This window comes from Gossypium hirsutum, chromosome A13 (genome assembly GCF_007990345.1).
Source record: "Gossypium hirsutum isolate 1008001.06 chromosome A13, Gossypium_hirsutum_v2.1, whole genome shotgun sequence".
Classification (NCBI taxonomy): domain Eukaryota; kingdom Viridiplantae; phylum Streptophyta; class Magnoliopsida; order Malvales; family Malvaceae; genus Gossypium; species Gossypium hirsutum.
Genome location: NC_053436.1, coordinates 103064296 through 103080540, shown reverse-complemented (window position 1 = coordinate 103080540; position 16245 = coordinate 103064296). Strand labels below are relative to the sequence as shown.

Below are 16245 nucleotides of genomic sequence, written 5' to 3'. Positions count from 1 at the left end.
TAAAATAACCAAATTCTTAGGTGATCCGATTACACCTAAATAAAAAAAGGATTGGTGGCGACTCCATTTCCGTTTTTCAAAAAGTCGATTAAAAAATGGTTTCGACACAACACGTTAGGGCACGATTTCTCGGATTTCCAAACATAGAATATTGCCTTGTTTTGAAGTTTAAAAAAAAGGACGAAACTTTAAAGGGATATTTGATTATTTGGACAAACGAAAAATCGAAACCCAGTACGTTAGGACACTATTTCTCGAATTTCAAAACATCAAACATTGCCTTTGTTTAGAGAAATTTATCAAATAAACAATTATAAAATCGGCTCAAAACACCTTTACTTGGTTTACTTGAAATAAAAATGAGACGACCAATATTAATCAAAACATTGAAATTTGAATCATGATGCAATAATGTAGAAAAATCAAAGTTACAAACATGGAACAATATACATAGATGAAATATTATACAAATGAACAGAAAAGAACAAATTAACATACACACAATAGCAATGAGCTTACATCCAAGAAACAAATTAGAATAAAATATAACAAATTTTGAACATAGATGAACAAAAATTGAAATAATAATACAAAAGACTAATAAACGATATGAAACAATAATACGTGAAATAATATGAAAACTAAAACAACACATAATATACAAAACAATATGAAAACCAGGAGTCAATGTGATATAACACGATTTATAAACTATCAAATATACGAAAATTTACTATTGAACAACATATGCTAGGGTTTGAAATAGTTTACATGTATAAAAATAATGAAACTAATAATTTATGAATGATTATTAAAATAGATATTATCTAAGAAGAAATTTGAAATAGCTAATATACAAAATAATTTAAAATAAAACATATTGGTTTAAAAATGATGATATATATGAAATGAAAACTTAATATAAATAATGTATATACAAAAGGATAATAATATAGGAAAATATTTGAAACAAACAAAATATAATGCGAAAATTGGATTCTTAAAAGAAACAAATAATATACATAAATAAATTTAAAAGAAGAAGTATATGAACATGTTCGAAAAGGAATTTAAATAAGTAATTCGATGTAAATTATATATATGTATATATAAATATGAATGTATGAGGATAAATATTATATAAAAATTTTTAAACATAGAATTGTATGGAGAAAATTTTAAAATAATAAATTATATAAATAAAATAATTCAGTAATATACAAAAGAAAAAAAACAAAATGAAATTAATAAAATAGTTCAAAATAGTATGTTAAAATAATAGGTTAAAAAAATGAATAGTAAATAAATTTTAAGAATATAAAAACATAAACTTAAACTTAATTGAAATAGGAAAAAAAATTGAAAGGATAATTTATAAATAAAGCAAATCATTAAAACAGAGCCGAGGATCGAAATAAAACGCGCACAAATGAGAAGGGACTTGGAATACAAATATCCCGAATCTCAAAACGCAGTGTTCAAATAAGGATTAAATTATAACAATGCGCAAATCTTAGGGAAAATGCAAAAAACAAATAAAACATGATTGAGGCTTAAATAAGGATCGGTGCAGGAGGGGAGGGACTTATAGCACAAATATCCCTTTATCGCGAAATCGTGTGGGTCCTGAGGGTAAACGGGTCAGGTGGTTGGGTTACGTCGTGAAACGACGCCGTTTCAACACCAAAGCTCACGGCTTAAAGCAACGTATTTTTTTTAACACATATATGAGCCAAAAAATTGCCCTAATAACCTCACTTGGCCAATTATTCTCTCAAAACAAATTTCAAAACCTTTTCTCTCAAAACTTTGCAATCTCTTCTCCCTCTTAGTCGACCCGTGGGCTTCATCGGTGCCTAATACACCTCCACCACTGTCGCGGTTTCGACCAGATCCACAAGGATCCGTCAACCTTGGGACCAAAGAAGTAAACACTAGCTAGACCGACGCCAAACAACATATAAGAAAAACCCCTCTTCCTTTGTATCTTTTTTTTTTGCAGCAAATGAAGATCAAAGAAATAAGAACTAAATTCCAGAGAAAAGCGAGATCTGAAATCACCTTTTTGAAAAACTGATTTTGATTGATTTCTTTTTTCAATATGCGCTCGTAATCCCCCTTACAATAAACAATCGGCTCCCTTTTATATCCGAATCGAAGTAAAAATAATAATAAATAAATAAATACAAATTTCCTTTATTTTTTCTACTATTGCTTTGCTGTTATTTGCTGTGGTTGTTACTGCTGTTATTCGATATCTTTTCGAGGTTCGATGGCCGTACGGAGGAGAAAACCGTGACATGGAGACTAGTTTCGTGCGAGGTCGTAGAGCAGACCTTAGGGTTTCTGCCGAAAAGGTGTTTTGGGCCTGGGGTATTTTGGGTTGTTTGGGTTAACTGGGTTAGTCTTAGTTTGGGTTTGGACCTTATTGTAAAGTGGGTTTATAAATTGGGCTACAAGTGTAAATGTAAATGGGCTAGACTGTTTTATAATTTTTATGATTTTATTATTTTTTTGTTTTGATTTTTACATTTGGTTTATAAGTCTAAAGGCCCGGGCAAAATGGGCCTTCTACAATATTCAAGAAAACAACTTGAAAAATACCGTTGAAACCGATTTTGAAGTAGATTTCTGTCAAGATTGAAGATTCACATTTGATTTCTTAGGAAATCATCATGAGAATATTTGTTTCTTATGGCTATAGTGTATTTTAGTTGTTTTTATTTGCAAGTATAAACTAAATTTGTAAATATGTAAGGAGATGAACCCTATAATGAATTCTATCTTTTGATTTTTATTTTATAGAATAAATACTTAATTTCTTATTCTCAATTATGTGTGCTTAATTCTTGGTTAGATATTTCTATATTATTGATCCATTTTTGATGTGCTTAAATTAGAGGAGGAGTAGACACTGTTTAAGAGGAGATCTTACGTAATTGAGTGAAGTTGCATGCAATCCTAGAAATAGGACGACATAAATCTACTAGATCAGAGCCAAACCTAATAAGAGAATTCATAGCACGAGTTAATACGATAATAAGGGTTTTAATTAGAAGGAAATTTCAATTAATCAACCTAGAGTCAGTTGCTCTTACTCTCGAAAGAAATATTAGCATAATCTAGAGATTTCTACGGATCAAGTTACTAACTAAAGAAATTACGTAATTTAGATTAACTGTGACAAATGAGATCTAGGTGAATTCTTTCTTAGGTATTATTTGCTTCTTGGTTGTTAATAATTTATTTCTTGATTTATTATTTGCTGTGTTGGCTAGTTAATTAATTTAATTAATTTTAGTTTTTAATCAATTACTCGATTTATTCGGCTAAATAATAGAAATACAATAATTACTAATACTTTTAGTCTTCGTGGGAATGATATCTATACTAACCATAGTTATAGTATTAATTGATAGGCGCATTTGTCTTAGTCAAATTGTTAGTCAATTTCGGATGCATCAAGTTTTTGGCTCTCTTCCTTTGAGGACACATCTCGTAGAAGAAATATGATCTCCCCTCCAATGAGAACTTAGGAAACAAGAAATAATGTCACTAAGTGGACTCTATGCCTCAACATATGTAAAAGCCCAAACAATAATTTCATAGGAGGCACGATTATTATCTAGAATGACAATGACAATGACATGTCTTTTGTCTTTGTCAAAAGTAGGGGTGAGCAAAACTCGACTCAATTCGAAAAAATTGAATTTTTTTTTAATTTTGAGGTAATCGAATCGATTTATTTGAGTTATTCGAATCAACTCGAATAAGTAATTCAAGTTTCTAGTTCAAATCGAGTTGAATTTTACAATTTGAATAACTCGAATAATTCAAATAACATATTGGTGTAAATACCCCTGTCAAGTTTGAAAATGAGTAAATCGGTCTCTCTCAACAAAATTACAAAAAAAATTTAAAATAATTTTAAAAAATTCAAAATAATTTTTAAAATTCAAAATATTTATAAAAATTCCAAAATTTATATTTTTTTAAAAAATTCTAAAAATTTCAAAAAAAATCCTAAAAATATATATAAAGAAAGTTGAAAAAATTAAAAAAATTCTAGAACAATAATTTTTTAGGTTTATCATACTAAAGTATTTTTTTAAATTATTTTTCTTTGAAAAAGTTTTTAAATATATATGGTTTCAAATTTATGTGCTCCAATATGAAATTAGTTATATTGTAACAGGATTTTAATTTAACGTGTTTAATTTATTTAATTTAACTTGAACATTTCACATTATTCGACCTTACTCGAATTTCATTTCACTCTACTTAATTCAAAATTAAATTAGAATAATAAAATAAAATTCGTCAACTCGATTAACTCAAAATTTTTTTTTATTTAATTTGATCGAATGACCCGCAATTAAAAGTGATAGAGTAACTTCAAAACTTGATTATCCTCGACAATATCTTTTCTTACAAGCTTGCTATTAAAGATTGTATGTGGATCAACATTATCCTCGACAAATCAAAGGCAGGGCGTACTCTTGTCCTAACTTTTTCAGGTTGTCCAAAAAAATCTTCAAAGTTCATCAAAATTGTTCAAGATAGAAACCACAATCTAACAACTTAGAAAGGAAAACAAGAAATTGGGCAAATAATATTTCTTTCTAATTGCCATGATTTTCCTTTGTTTTCATATTATTTGCGATTCAACGTACTTTTTTGGGGTTAAGAAAATTTCAAGAATTAATATTTATTGTTAGGGGTAAAAATTTACGTTCTCTTTTATTGGTCAAATAACGTGAAACTTTACCAGTTTAATCACCCAAACAGATCATCAAACATTCACACTAGATACGTGTCAGTAATGAACAGAATATTCTTTTTTGTTTTCAACATTCTCACCAAACGGCTTCATCTCCTCCGTGCACGTTCAGATCAACGGCTCACATTTCTCTTTTGTTTAGTATATAATGTATCCGACGACAGGTCTCAAGAAAATAGCGGAAATTAGCTGAGAAAAAAAAAAAAAAGGAAACAGAAAAAAGAAGAAGAAAGCTCGATTAGGGAACGGTGGCGTTTGATCGAGTGCACTTCTTCTCCGTCGCGTTTCATTTCTAGGCCTTTGATCTGATAGATTTCAGAACTTTTTTTCCCGATTTTTTTGATGATTCTTCTTTATTGAGGGAGATCGAAGATGTTGTCGTTGCAAAACGGAGTTGGGATCTCTAGGGCCGCTCCGTACGGCGTTGGAGTTTTCGATCGAGCTGATGAAACCTCCGATGCTGCGGCGGTAGCTGCTGGAAAATCTGCCGTTTATGCGGTGAAGCAGGAGCCGGCTTCTTCGTTCAGTATTGTGCCTCAGAATGGACATGATTCACATGAAGGTTCACATCTTCATTTTTTTATATCAATCGTTTAAATTATTGTTGTTTCTTAATTTTCGAGCTTAAATATTTATTTCTTTCATAAAAATTACAATAGACACGCAAAATATTAGACTATAGCAGTTCCTTTTTATTTTTTAAAACATGAAGTTTGATTATAATATTTCTTATTTGATTTCTTTAAAGCTATAATTTTGAGTTAGATCTGTCTTTTTGTTTTGGAAAAAATCGTGTTGATGCATAAATTTTAGACTTTTAGGGTTTTTTTTGGATCACCATTATTCGTTTTTAGCTTTCAAAATTGAAATAATTTAATTACTTTATGCCTGTCTGAAGAATTTATTATATATGCTTTAGTGTAAAATTCTAAATCCATAGAATATTTTATCTGTGTAACATCTTATTTTAATCGCTGATCTCACCAATGAGATGCAGTTGATGAAGATATGCACTTGGCTCTAGCTCATCAGATGTACAAATCTGGAAACTACAAACAAGCATTGGATCATAGCAGTGCTGTTTACAATCAAAACCCACTTCGTACTGATAATCTGCTTCTTTTGGGTGCTATTTATTATCAGGTAAAAGATTTCTTTTTTTTTTCTTCCTTTAACAAGGAAATTGTTTTGTAATTTTATATTAATGCTTTTGAATATGTTTGCAGTTACATAATTATGATATGTGCATCGCCAAAAATGAAGAAGCCCTTCGAATTGAGCCTCGTTTTGCAGAGTGCTATGGAAACATGGCAAATGCTTGGAAGGTACATGTTAATCTTTATATCAATTTTTTGAAGTTAAATAAAATAAAAAGAAAAGAAAAGAAGAGAAAGTTGTTGAAGAACTGATGGAGGTGTTTTTTTTCCCTAACATCTAGGAAAAAGGCGATATTGATGTTGCCATCCGGTACTATATGATTGCAATTGAGGTTTGTATATGGTTATAGAACCTCGTTTTGTTAGTTTTTTGTCTTTCTGTTTTGCTTGCCAAATCTGTTGTTAGATTGTTAATCTTTGCTTGATTTTGCATTGCTGCAGCTTCGACCTAACTTTGCTGATGCATGGTCGAATCTAGCAAGTGCTTACATGCGAAAAGGAAGATTTAATGAGGCTGCACAATGTTGCCGTCAAGCACTTCAACTGAGTCCTCTTCTGGTATATTTTAATCTGGTTATGTCTTATTATACTCCAGTTAAATGTTCTAAACTTATAATTCAGTACGATGTTCAACATTAAAATTTCTACTTTTTTTGTTTCTTTGTTTGCTTAGCAACTGTGACTCCGAATTTAAGATTTCAATAAGAGTTTCTGACCTCTGTGCAAGACATCTGACCTACATTGTTTTAATTGCCTTGCAGGTTGACGCTCATAGTAATCTTGGAAATCTAATGAAGGCACAGGGGCTGGTGCAAGAAGTAAGTGTCCACAAATGAAATGTTTATACTGTTTGATAGCCTAGCCTCATAACTGGCTGCCAGGGACGTGAAATCCTTGGGTTGAATTATGTTAAATTGTTAACTGATATAATTCACGCCTTTGGCATTACCATGTTGAAGTCTTCAACTAGGATTTGGTTGGACCTCATTCCGTTCCATCGTTTGGTGGAAGTGGTCTAATCTTTTGCTTGCTTTGAGTGTGTATGCTCATTGCTGAATTAACCTGGCCTTGACTCTTATCATCCTGCCCAATCAGAAAGTGAGGGGAAACATCCTTCCCTTATCTATAGATCTTTGTTGTGTATGTCTTTATCTGGTAAGTTACTGATGGAGGTAATTCATGTGTGGAACTGTGTCTCGATATCACAGTTCAATACAGATATCAACTTGTTATCTACAGGCCAGGGCTCAGATGATGGTTGGTCTTGTTATAACTTCATCTGCAGAGATCGAAATTGTCAGAACTAATGTTTTGTGCAGGCATACAGTTGCTATCTTGAGGCTTTACGCATACAGCCAACTTTTGCTATTGCATGGTCAAATCTTGCGGGTCTTTTCATGGATTCGGGTGACTTAAATCGAGCCCTTCAGTATTACAAGGTATGCAGAATCTTGTTTTTTTTATCTTGTTTTTATCTTGTCCAAATTCTGTAATTTACATCTTACTGATTGCTATAGATCACATGACCAACTTTTCAGTGCTGCTTCTTTTTTAATAATTTTCTATGAGATATAATCTACCATGCTTTCCCACCCCCCACTCAATTTTAGTGCTAAGAATTATTTTATGAGCAGCAATACTGATTTAATTTGCAAAATTTGAAATTGCAGGAAGCAGTTAAACTCAAACCCACATTCCCTGATGCCTACTTAAATCTTGGGAATATTTATAAGGTAAGCGATCTTGCCTTGTGCTCTTAATGTTTTGTTCTACAAGTGCCTGGGCTGTTCTTCTTGTGTTGGAGGAAAACAAGATATATCTTTTGTCTTTTCCAGGCTTTGGGAATGCCTCAGGAAGCTATTGTCTGTTATCAGCATGCTGTTCAGACTCGGCCAAACAATGCAATAGCTTTGGGTAAGTGCCTACTATATCACATGGATTTACTATATTTTCACTTTGATCAAGGATGAAAATTTTCTTTGACACTATTACTTGTTTTGTGCTGTAGTTTTTCTTCTTTTTAATTTATTGTACCTGTTATTGTGTTGCTTATTTTTTGAAAGCTATTTGGATTTTTATTATACGTTAAAGATAGTTGAGTTTAATAATGTTATTGAAGTACAAGTTATTTGACTCAATGATTTAGGGAACCTAGCTAGTACATACTATGAGCGAGGTCAACTGGATCTGGCAATCCTCCATTATAAGCAAGCCATTGCTTGTGATCAAAGATTTTTGGAGGCTTACAATAATTTGGTTGGTTTCCTCAATTTCTGTCAGATTGTAAACATCATAGTTTGCTTGTATGCTTTTTCTTTATAAATTTGCTAACTTCAATTTGCTTCAATCATTTTCTTGAAGGGAAATGCTTTGAAAGATGTTGGTCGTGTTGATGAGGCAATTCAATGTTATAATGTAGGCTTCTTTTTTCCTGCTCATTTAGGTTTTATTTTCTCTAATTACTGTTGTTGATCTTTTCAAGTTACAAATTTTCATTGCTGGGTGCAGCAATGTCTCACTTTGCAACCTAATCATCCGCAAGCACTTACCAACCTCGGGAACATATATATGGAATGGTACACTGTCCTCAAATTCTTGATACGCAGATTATTGTATTGCTGATTGTGTTGAATTTTTTAGTGTATGGAATTTTTACAAGTTTAACCTTGCAGGAACATGGTTGCTGCTGCTGCTTCTTATTATAAGGCTACGTTGTCTGTGACAACAGGCTTGTCTGCTCCATTCAACAACCTTGCCGTAATCTATAAGCAACAGGTGGTTCATTGGAATTTGATTCTGTTATTACCTTCGATACTAAATTATGTTAGCTAGTGCCTTTTTTCCTTGCCTCTTTTATCTAATGAGTATTAAATTTAATTTGTAGGGAAATTACGTGGAAGCTATATCATGTTACAATGAGGTATTGCGGATTGATCCCTTGGCAGCTGATGGGCTCGTAAATAGGGGTAACACTTACAAGGAGATTGGTAGAGTGACTGAAGCAATTCAAGATTATATTCGTGCTATTAATATCCGCCCAAATATGGCTGAAGCTCATGCAAATCTGGCTTCTGCTTATAAGGATAGGTAATTTTCTTAGTTTTTGATCGTCTCCGGACGAACTAATGCCTAGAGTGTGAATATTGCAACTAAAGATATGAAATTTGAGGTAGTGTTCGCAACCATACGAGTTAGGTTGTAATATAGTTTGTTTACAACGAAAAATTTGGTAAGTATTGTGAGGATCATACCCAAGGGATTGTAGTTTGGGGAAAATTGTTATTAAGCCAATTACCAAAAATAACTACTAATATACTTGAGTCATGAATTAGTAATGTTAATCTAAAAGCAGGATAATAATAATAACTAAATAAGTTGAATAACTTGGACTAAACCTAAATCTACTTCTAAGTTCATGTATTAGCTTCTCCTATTCTTTGTTTCTACTATGTGAGTTCCTTTCGTTTAGATTCAATTGTTTTACCTAATTAATTATTGATATGGGGTTTTAATTAGTTGGTTATTAATTAACCTAGTAGGTTTTCTCAGCCTTCTACTAACCTAACGGCAAGAACTACTCACCTCTCGATGACGTAGTTCAGACCGGGGTACGATAAGGTTTTCACGAATAGGTAATGCCAAATTTGGGTTATTTTTCATCTATATGACTTCCTAGGGTCTTCAATGCTAGGGTTTAAGTTCTTCCTTCCCTAACCACTAATCTACTAAGTGATGTTTGGTAGGCAATATCGATTTCGGGTTAATTCCTACTTAGATGACTTCCTAAGATCGTCAGTCCTAGGGTTTAATTACATTCAACCAGATCTAACCATCCCAATTGAACTCAATCAATCAATCAATTAATAAGATTAGTACAATTGAAACATGCGAAATATATATAAAGTATAAATGATTCTAATCTTTACACAAACATTCAATTAACAATGTTAAGAAAGAAATATAAAGAATAGAATAAATTTTGATTACAATAACATAAAATAAACTAAGAAAAAACTAAGAACATAATAAAAGCCTAAGAATCAAACCCTAAAAATTTTGTGTTTAAACTGATTACAATGGCCTTTATATAGGCTAAAATCGGAATATTAGAGTGCCTAAACTATCCTTGAAGTCTTTAGAGTTTGACTAGGACATATACTCCTAATTTCCCTAAAAAAAAACAACTATCATGTGTAGGTATTTTTTGGGCCGTGCAGAGGCGGTGTTGCAACATAGGGGGTGTGTCATGACACAGTAGGGGGCGTGTCACGACATAGCAAGAAGTTTTGTTCCAGGGCTTGTTTTTGCTTTTGTTTTCAATGTTCGGACATCGGTGTTTTGGTATCGCGATATAGGCATCAGTTTTGGCCTGAATATGCATCTTTAACTCCAAATTTGTCCTACAAGATCATGTAACTTTATTTAGATATATAAAATGTAAAAAAAACTATTAAAAAACATAAACTACATGCTTAAGATGCTTTGATTTAACTATTAAACAAGCTAAAGTTATATGTAAAAAAGATGTAAATAATAGTGTAATTCACGGCAGATCAGTTTTTCATTATTTTTAATGTTCAAATTCCTTGATAAGAGGTTCAATTTTTGTTAAGATGGTAGGTCAGGGTCACTAGCATATCTTTATGGAGAACTTAGAGAAGAGGGACTTAATTTTTCCTAAATTAATTGACATTCCTCTTTGAGCTTAGACTTTTTATTGGTTAAGATCTTATTCTTTGCTTTGTAAATTGTCATTTTAGCTTTTGCATTCCCTGAACTAAGGGTTAAATTTGCAGTGTGATTTGCTTCATATAAGTCATCGCTCTTTTATAGTTGATCTATTTGAATATTTGTAAATTCTAAGATCAGCTGCTTTGTTTAGTCTTTTTCTGACAAACTTTTATTGCTCATAGAAGAAAAAAAAAAAAGAAGAAAAAAGTTTTTTTTTTGGGGGGGGGTTGATATTTTATCCATAATGAGGAAAAACAAATTTGATGCATCCGGCCCTTTTCAGTGTATTTTTTTATTAAGATTTGTTCTATTGGGATGGGGAAAAAGCCTTTTTATGCTATCTGATTTTCAGTTGGGTTTACATGTAATGCAGTGGACATGTCGAGGCTGCTATCAAAAGCTACAAGCAGGCATTGCATCTTCGACCAGATTTTCCTGAAGCTACTTGTAATCTCCTACATACGTTACAGGTATCACTATGGAATTAAATCTGGGCAAAAGCTACATTTCCATGCATTAGATATATATCTTTTATGTTGTAGGAGGAATCATTTGTTGAACATGCCTGTATCTTTCGAGGCATTAATCTTTTCTATGTGATTATTACTTCTATCAATTCTAAAAGTAATGATCGAACCATGAATAAGATTTTAATTGCTTTCTTCATTGGTTTTTTTGTGAGAGTACTTCCTTGGAACTTGATATTATTTCAAAGTAACTCAATGGTTAAGATGACATTCAATTTAAATCAACTAATTGTTTTTAATTTTATATATCCAGTGTGTGTGCTGCTGGGAGGATCGTGATAAAATGTTCACCGAAGTTGAAGGCATTATCCGAAGGCAGATTAATGTGAGTATTGATATGCTTGTAACTTTTACCTTGTACTTTATGTTATTTTATATCGATCTTTTTTTAGACTGGTTCATAATCCATAGTGTTTCCTTTTTCATTGTGCTTAACTGCAATAATTCCTTTGTCTCAGATGTCAGTTCTTCCTAGTGTGCAACCTTTCCATGCTATAGCATATCCCATTGATCCAATGCTTGCCCTAGATATAAGGTATAAAATTATTTCCATACTAATAAATTTTAGTTTACTATGGGGAGCTACAGCTTTTTCATTAACATTTCCTCTCTTTCTTGCAGCCGTAAATATGCTGCTCATTGCTCCATGATTGCATCTCGTTTTGCTCTTCCTCCATTCAATCATCCTGCACCGAATCGAATCAAGAGTAATGGTGGAAATGAGAGACTAAAGGTTGGTTATGTCAGCAGTGACTTTGGCAATCACCCCTTGTCACACCTCATGGGATCAGTATTTGGAATGCACAATAGAGAGAATGTTGAGGTTTTCTTCATCCATTCTTTATTTATCTTACTATGTATAACTCTTGGGACGTGATTGAACATAAAACATGGTATTTGCAGGTATTTTGCTATGCCTTGAGCCAAAATGATGGCACTGAATGGAGACAGCGTATCCAGTCTGAAGCTGAGCATTTTATCGATGTCTCTGCCATGTCATCAGATGTGATTGCCAAAATGATTAATGAGGATGGAATACAGATACTTATCAACCTGAATGGTTATACCAAGGTATATGATATTCAAATTTCTCATCCTTTGAGTAACCTAATTTTATTTTCGGAGTCTTGCTACTTTAACATTTATAATATGGTAATGAAAAATCAATCTGAGTTTCTTCCTTTGAATTTTGTTTTCTCTGGTACCTATTTATGTAGTGTATGATGCTGAAATGTCTTCAAGTTTTACATTTCTGAATTTCTAAGTTTACAATTTAAAATTCTAATAGGAAATCATTGTCCTGCTCAATGATACAGGGTGCAAGGAATGAAATTTTTGCCATGCAGCCTGCACCTATACAGGTTTCATATATGGGGTTTCCTGGGACTACTGGGGCAGATTATATTGATTACTTGGTCACTGATGAGGTAGGAATGGATGCTTTACAAAAACCTTCATTGATTCTATTGTGCTTTGTCTAACTTCATGTTTGTTTGCTTTCAGTTTGTTTCCCCTTTGTGCTATTCACATATTTATTCAGAGAAGCTTGTTCATCTCCCACATTGCTACTTTGTGAATGATTATAAGCAGGTCGGTTTTTTAAACTGTGGTATAAAATAGAAATCTGTACAATGTCAGTGAACTCCTTTGATGTGCTTGAATTGTCATTTAGATGCTAAAGACCTGATTCTATAACTCTAAATGTTTGCAGAAAAATCGTGATGTGTTGGATCCAACATGTCAGCACAAGCGATCTGATTATGGTCTTCCAGAAGATAAATTTATTTTCGCATGCTTCAACCAATTGTATAAAATGGATCCTGAAATCTTTAACACTTGGTAATACGAGGATGATCTTCAAAATGGACATAAATTCCAATATTTTGTCATCACACTTCACCCTTCATACTTGTAAATTTCAGGTGTAATATTCTTAAGCGTGTACCAAATAGTGCACTTTGGCTCCTCAAATTTCCTGCTGCTGGAGAAATGAGGCTGAGAGCATGTACATTCCTAATTGTTTCATTTTTTTTTTATAAGAACGCATTCTTCTTTGTATATCATGGTTTTTATTGGTGATGATGGTATTAATTTTCAGATGCTGCCGCACAAGGGGTACAGCCAGAGCAAATTATTTTCACAGATGTGGCCATGAAACATGAGCACATCAGACGCAGTGCTTTAGCTGATCTCTGCCTTGACACGTAACTATTCTTCCTGCTTTCTTTCTTTAACAGCATTGTCTTGATCAATAGTTTAGTAATAAAGGTTGCCTCATTCCTCTATATAGGCCTTTATGCAATGCACATACTACTGGCACGGATGTGTTATGGGCTGGTTTACCAATGGTGACTCTACCCCTTGAGAAAATGGCGACAAGGGTTGCTGGATCACTTTGTTTAGCCACTGGATTGGGGGAGGAGATGATTGTAAACAGGTAGGATTTTAACATTTTCTTGGAGAAGCATCATATTGGTATGCAGACATATCATGATCGATCATTTTATTTTCTTGGTTGAGTTGGGTTCTTATGCCTTTATGTAAGTTCACATTTATAATTTATTCATGCTTCACAGTATGAAGGAATATGAAGAACAGGCGGTCACATTGGCATTAAACAGACCAAAACTCCAGACTCTGACCAAAAAACTCAAGGAAGCTCGTTTAACTTGCCCGCTTTTTGACACAGCACGCTGGGTAAATATTTAACAGACATCTCCTGCTATTTATTTTTGCAATAACTCCCAGAAGAAATGCCTAAAGAAAATGTACGCATATAAAAACTGGCAGGTACGAAATCTGGAGAGAGCATACCTGAAAATGTGGAATCTGTATTGCTCAGGGCAGCAGCCACAGCACTTCAAAGTCACTGAAAATGACTTTGATTTCCCTTATGATAGATAGATAGGAAGAAAGAGGGATTGTAGATAACAACAATCAAGAGAATATAGAAGAAAAGATATTCCGACCTTAGGGAGGAAGGAATCGTTTTAGAGTCCTATTATTATTCGTTGAGATATATATATTCCCGATATTTTTATGCTTAGATGCAACAAAATCTTTGCAGTGCCTTAAAAATATGTTTAAAACAAGTGGCTAAGACTAGAGTTTGGGTTAAGATGAAATGAAGTTTCCTGCTTTTATTTGCCTGATTGAATTTTGTTGATGGCGGCCAACAATGACCGTAGCAGAAAATTGCCATCCCGGCATATTCCGGCATGTTGGTTCAATTCATTGAATGAATGAGGGTCAATGCCTACAGGTTAATCTCATGAAGATATTGAAGATATCTGGATGGGATACTCTTGCCTAGAAACATGAAGATTTTTATTAGATATGGTTCGGATTCGGGTTAGGTTTAGATTAAGATATCTGTGAGTTCTGTGATTGCTTGGTATTACTAGTCCAGCTTTAGTTAATTTTCATAAGAAAACTGTCATTAATACATAAAAAGAAGATTGATATAAATTTAAATATATATATATAATTAGTAAAGTACATTTGGATCGAATGTTAAAACCACCTTCGACTTCCCATTTTTCAAAACGAAAAGAGAAAAAACGTTCTTTATAGTTTGTTAAAAATTGCATACCGGATTAATGTTCAAACTCTGACTAATACCTTGATCTATTAAGACTTCACAGCATCCATTTTTTCAAGTTTAATTTATAAAGTTCTTAGTTTATAAGTTAATGGGTATTAACTCGGGGAAATTAGTAAAAGAAGGTCTAAGTAAAAAATCAGAAAATTAATTAAGTTCGATCTTCCAAGAATGAAAAATTTATCAATCAAGTTGATTGTCAATCTTAATCAAGTTTGACCATGAAAAATTTATCAATCAAGTTGATTGTCAATCTTAATCAAGTTTGACCATTAAGTTTTGATAATATGATAAGATGTCCTCTCAGTAAATTTTTTTTTTAAAAATAAAAAAATTAAATCAATAGTATTTTTTTAAATAATTATTTTAAAAATTACATTTTTGATGAATTTGGATAAATAATTGTACAAAATTTTTTAAACTTGGATAATAATTTTCTAGGTTCATTCTAGATGTGATTTTTTACATAATTATTAAAAAAATATAGAAAAATTATTTTGGTACAAAATTATTGATAATTATAAAATTTTATAAAATTAATTTTAAAAATGAAAAAATATTTCAAAATTATTAAAATTCACCATGGAGCGAAACTTGAACAACCATTTGTCTGAGTTCAAATACATCTAGATAATCTCTTATCCAAGTTCATTCCAAGTGTGATTTTAATAATTGTTAAACATTTTTATTAACTTTAATAATTTTTTATAAATTTTATAATTATTTAAATTCAAATAAATTTCCTATAATTTATATATATTACAATTTTATAGTAATCATTAAAAAAATTAACAATTAAGAATCTTGTTTGTCTAGTTTCATCCTAAATGTGATTTTTTAAATAACTACTAAAAAAGGTATTTTCTATGATTTTTATTTTTAAAACATTTGTTGACGTAGCAAAATGTTATTGCAACATAATGTGTTGGAAGATCGGATTTGGAAAATGCAACAAAAAATAAATTTAAGGAAAAAACAAAGTTTTAATTTTTTTTTTCAAAACTAGAACTTGGTTGTGATATCTAAAATAATAGACACTTAATCAAAAGTGTACATTTTCGATTAGATTAAGATGAATGCTTCGATTAAGTATACTTTTTCGATTGGTTTAAGATGAACGCTTTGATCAAGTAGTCTTCTCCGTTATCCTCAAACTCATATTTGTTGAGTGTGAGATCGCTTGAAATAAGAAAGCTTTTCACAAAATTATCAATGGGGTAATTTTACAATTTCTTTTAAACTTTTGTGATAAGTAAATAAGAAAAATATCTCTAGAAATTTTCTAAAATAATTTCTTTGGAAAATTCTCTCTCTTGAATTCAAGTGTGAAAAATAATGATGCATGAGTTTTTTATATGGGGAGAGTTTAGAGACTTCAACTATATTAAACTTAATCACTTTAATATTAAATTAATATAGTACTTATCAAGATAAATATTAGATTAAATT

General features: G+C 31.8%; 1 protein-coding gene across 2 annotated transcripts; it reads left to right on the top strand.

The window, feature by feature from the left end:
- The first annotated feature begins 4807 nt into the window (after positions 1 to 4807).
- Positions 4808 to 14347, top strand: LOC107893178 (probable UDP-N-acetylglucosamine--peptide N-acetylglucosaminyltransferase SEC). 2 transcript variants are annotated; one of them, XM_041085515.1, is made up of 27 exons: positions 4808 to 5342; positions 5778 to 5923; positions 6007 to 6105; positions 6219 to 6269; positions 6379 to 6495; positions 6699 to 6755; positions 7257 to 7376; positions 7608 to 7670; positions 7773 to 7851; positions 8084 to 8193; positions 8299 to 8352; positions 8446 to 8513; positions 8610 to 8712; positions 8822 to 9024; positions 11042 to 11138; positions 11449 to 11520; positions 11654 to 11730; positions 11817 to 12018; positions 12099 to 12266; positions 12512 to 12622; positions 12699 to 12785; positions 12907 to 13034; positions 13118 to 13200; positions 13294 to 13399; positions 13486 to 13632; positions 13772 to 13892; positions 13986 to 14347. In XM_041085515.1, the coding sequence occupies exons 1-27, from the start codon at positions 5153 to 5155 to the stop codon at positions 14097 to 14099; spliced, it is 2973 nt and encodes a 990-aa protein (XP_040941449.1). In that variant the 5' UTR covers positions 4808 to 5152; the 3' UTR covers positions 14100 to 14347. The 2 variants fall into 2 exon arrangements, with proteins under 2 accessions (XP_040941449.1, XP_040941450.1); XM_041085516.1 differs by lacking the exons at positions 4808 to 5342; positions 5778 to 5923; positions 6007 to 6105; positions 6219 to 6269; positions 6379 to 6495 and having other exon boundaries at positions 7146 to 7376.
- Positions 14348 to 16245: the final 1898 nt, after the last annotated feature.

Coding starts and splice junctions, on each gene's coding strand:
- LOC107893178 (XM_041085515.1), top strand. CDS start 5,153: ATGTTGTCGTTGCAAAACGGAGTTGGGATCTCTAGGGCCGCTCCGTAC. Junction 7,377..7,607: donor GAGCCCTTCAGTATTACAAG/GTATGCAGAATC, acceptor TTGAAATTGCAG/GAAGCAGTTAAACTCAAACC. Junction 8,353..8,445: donor AGGCAATTCAATGTTATAAT/GTAGGCTTCTTT, acceptor TGCTGGGTGCAG/CAATGTCTCACTTTGCAACC.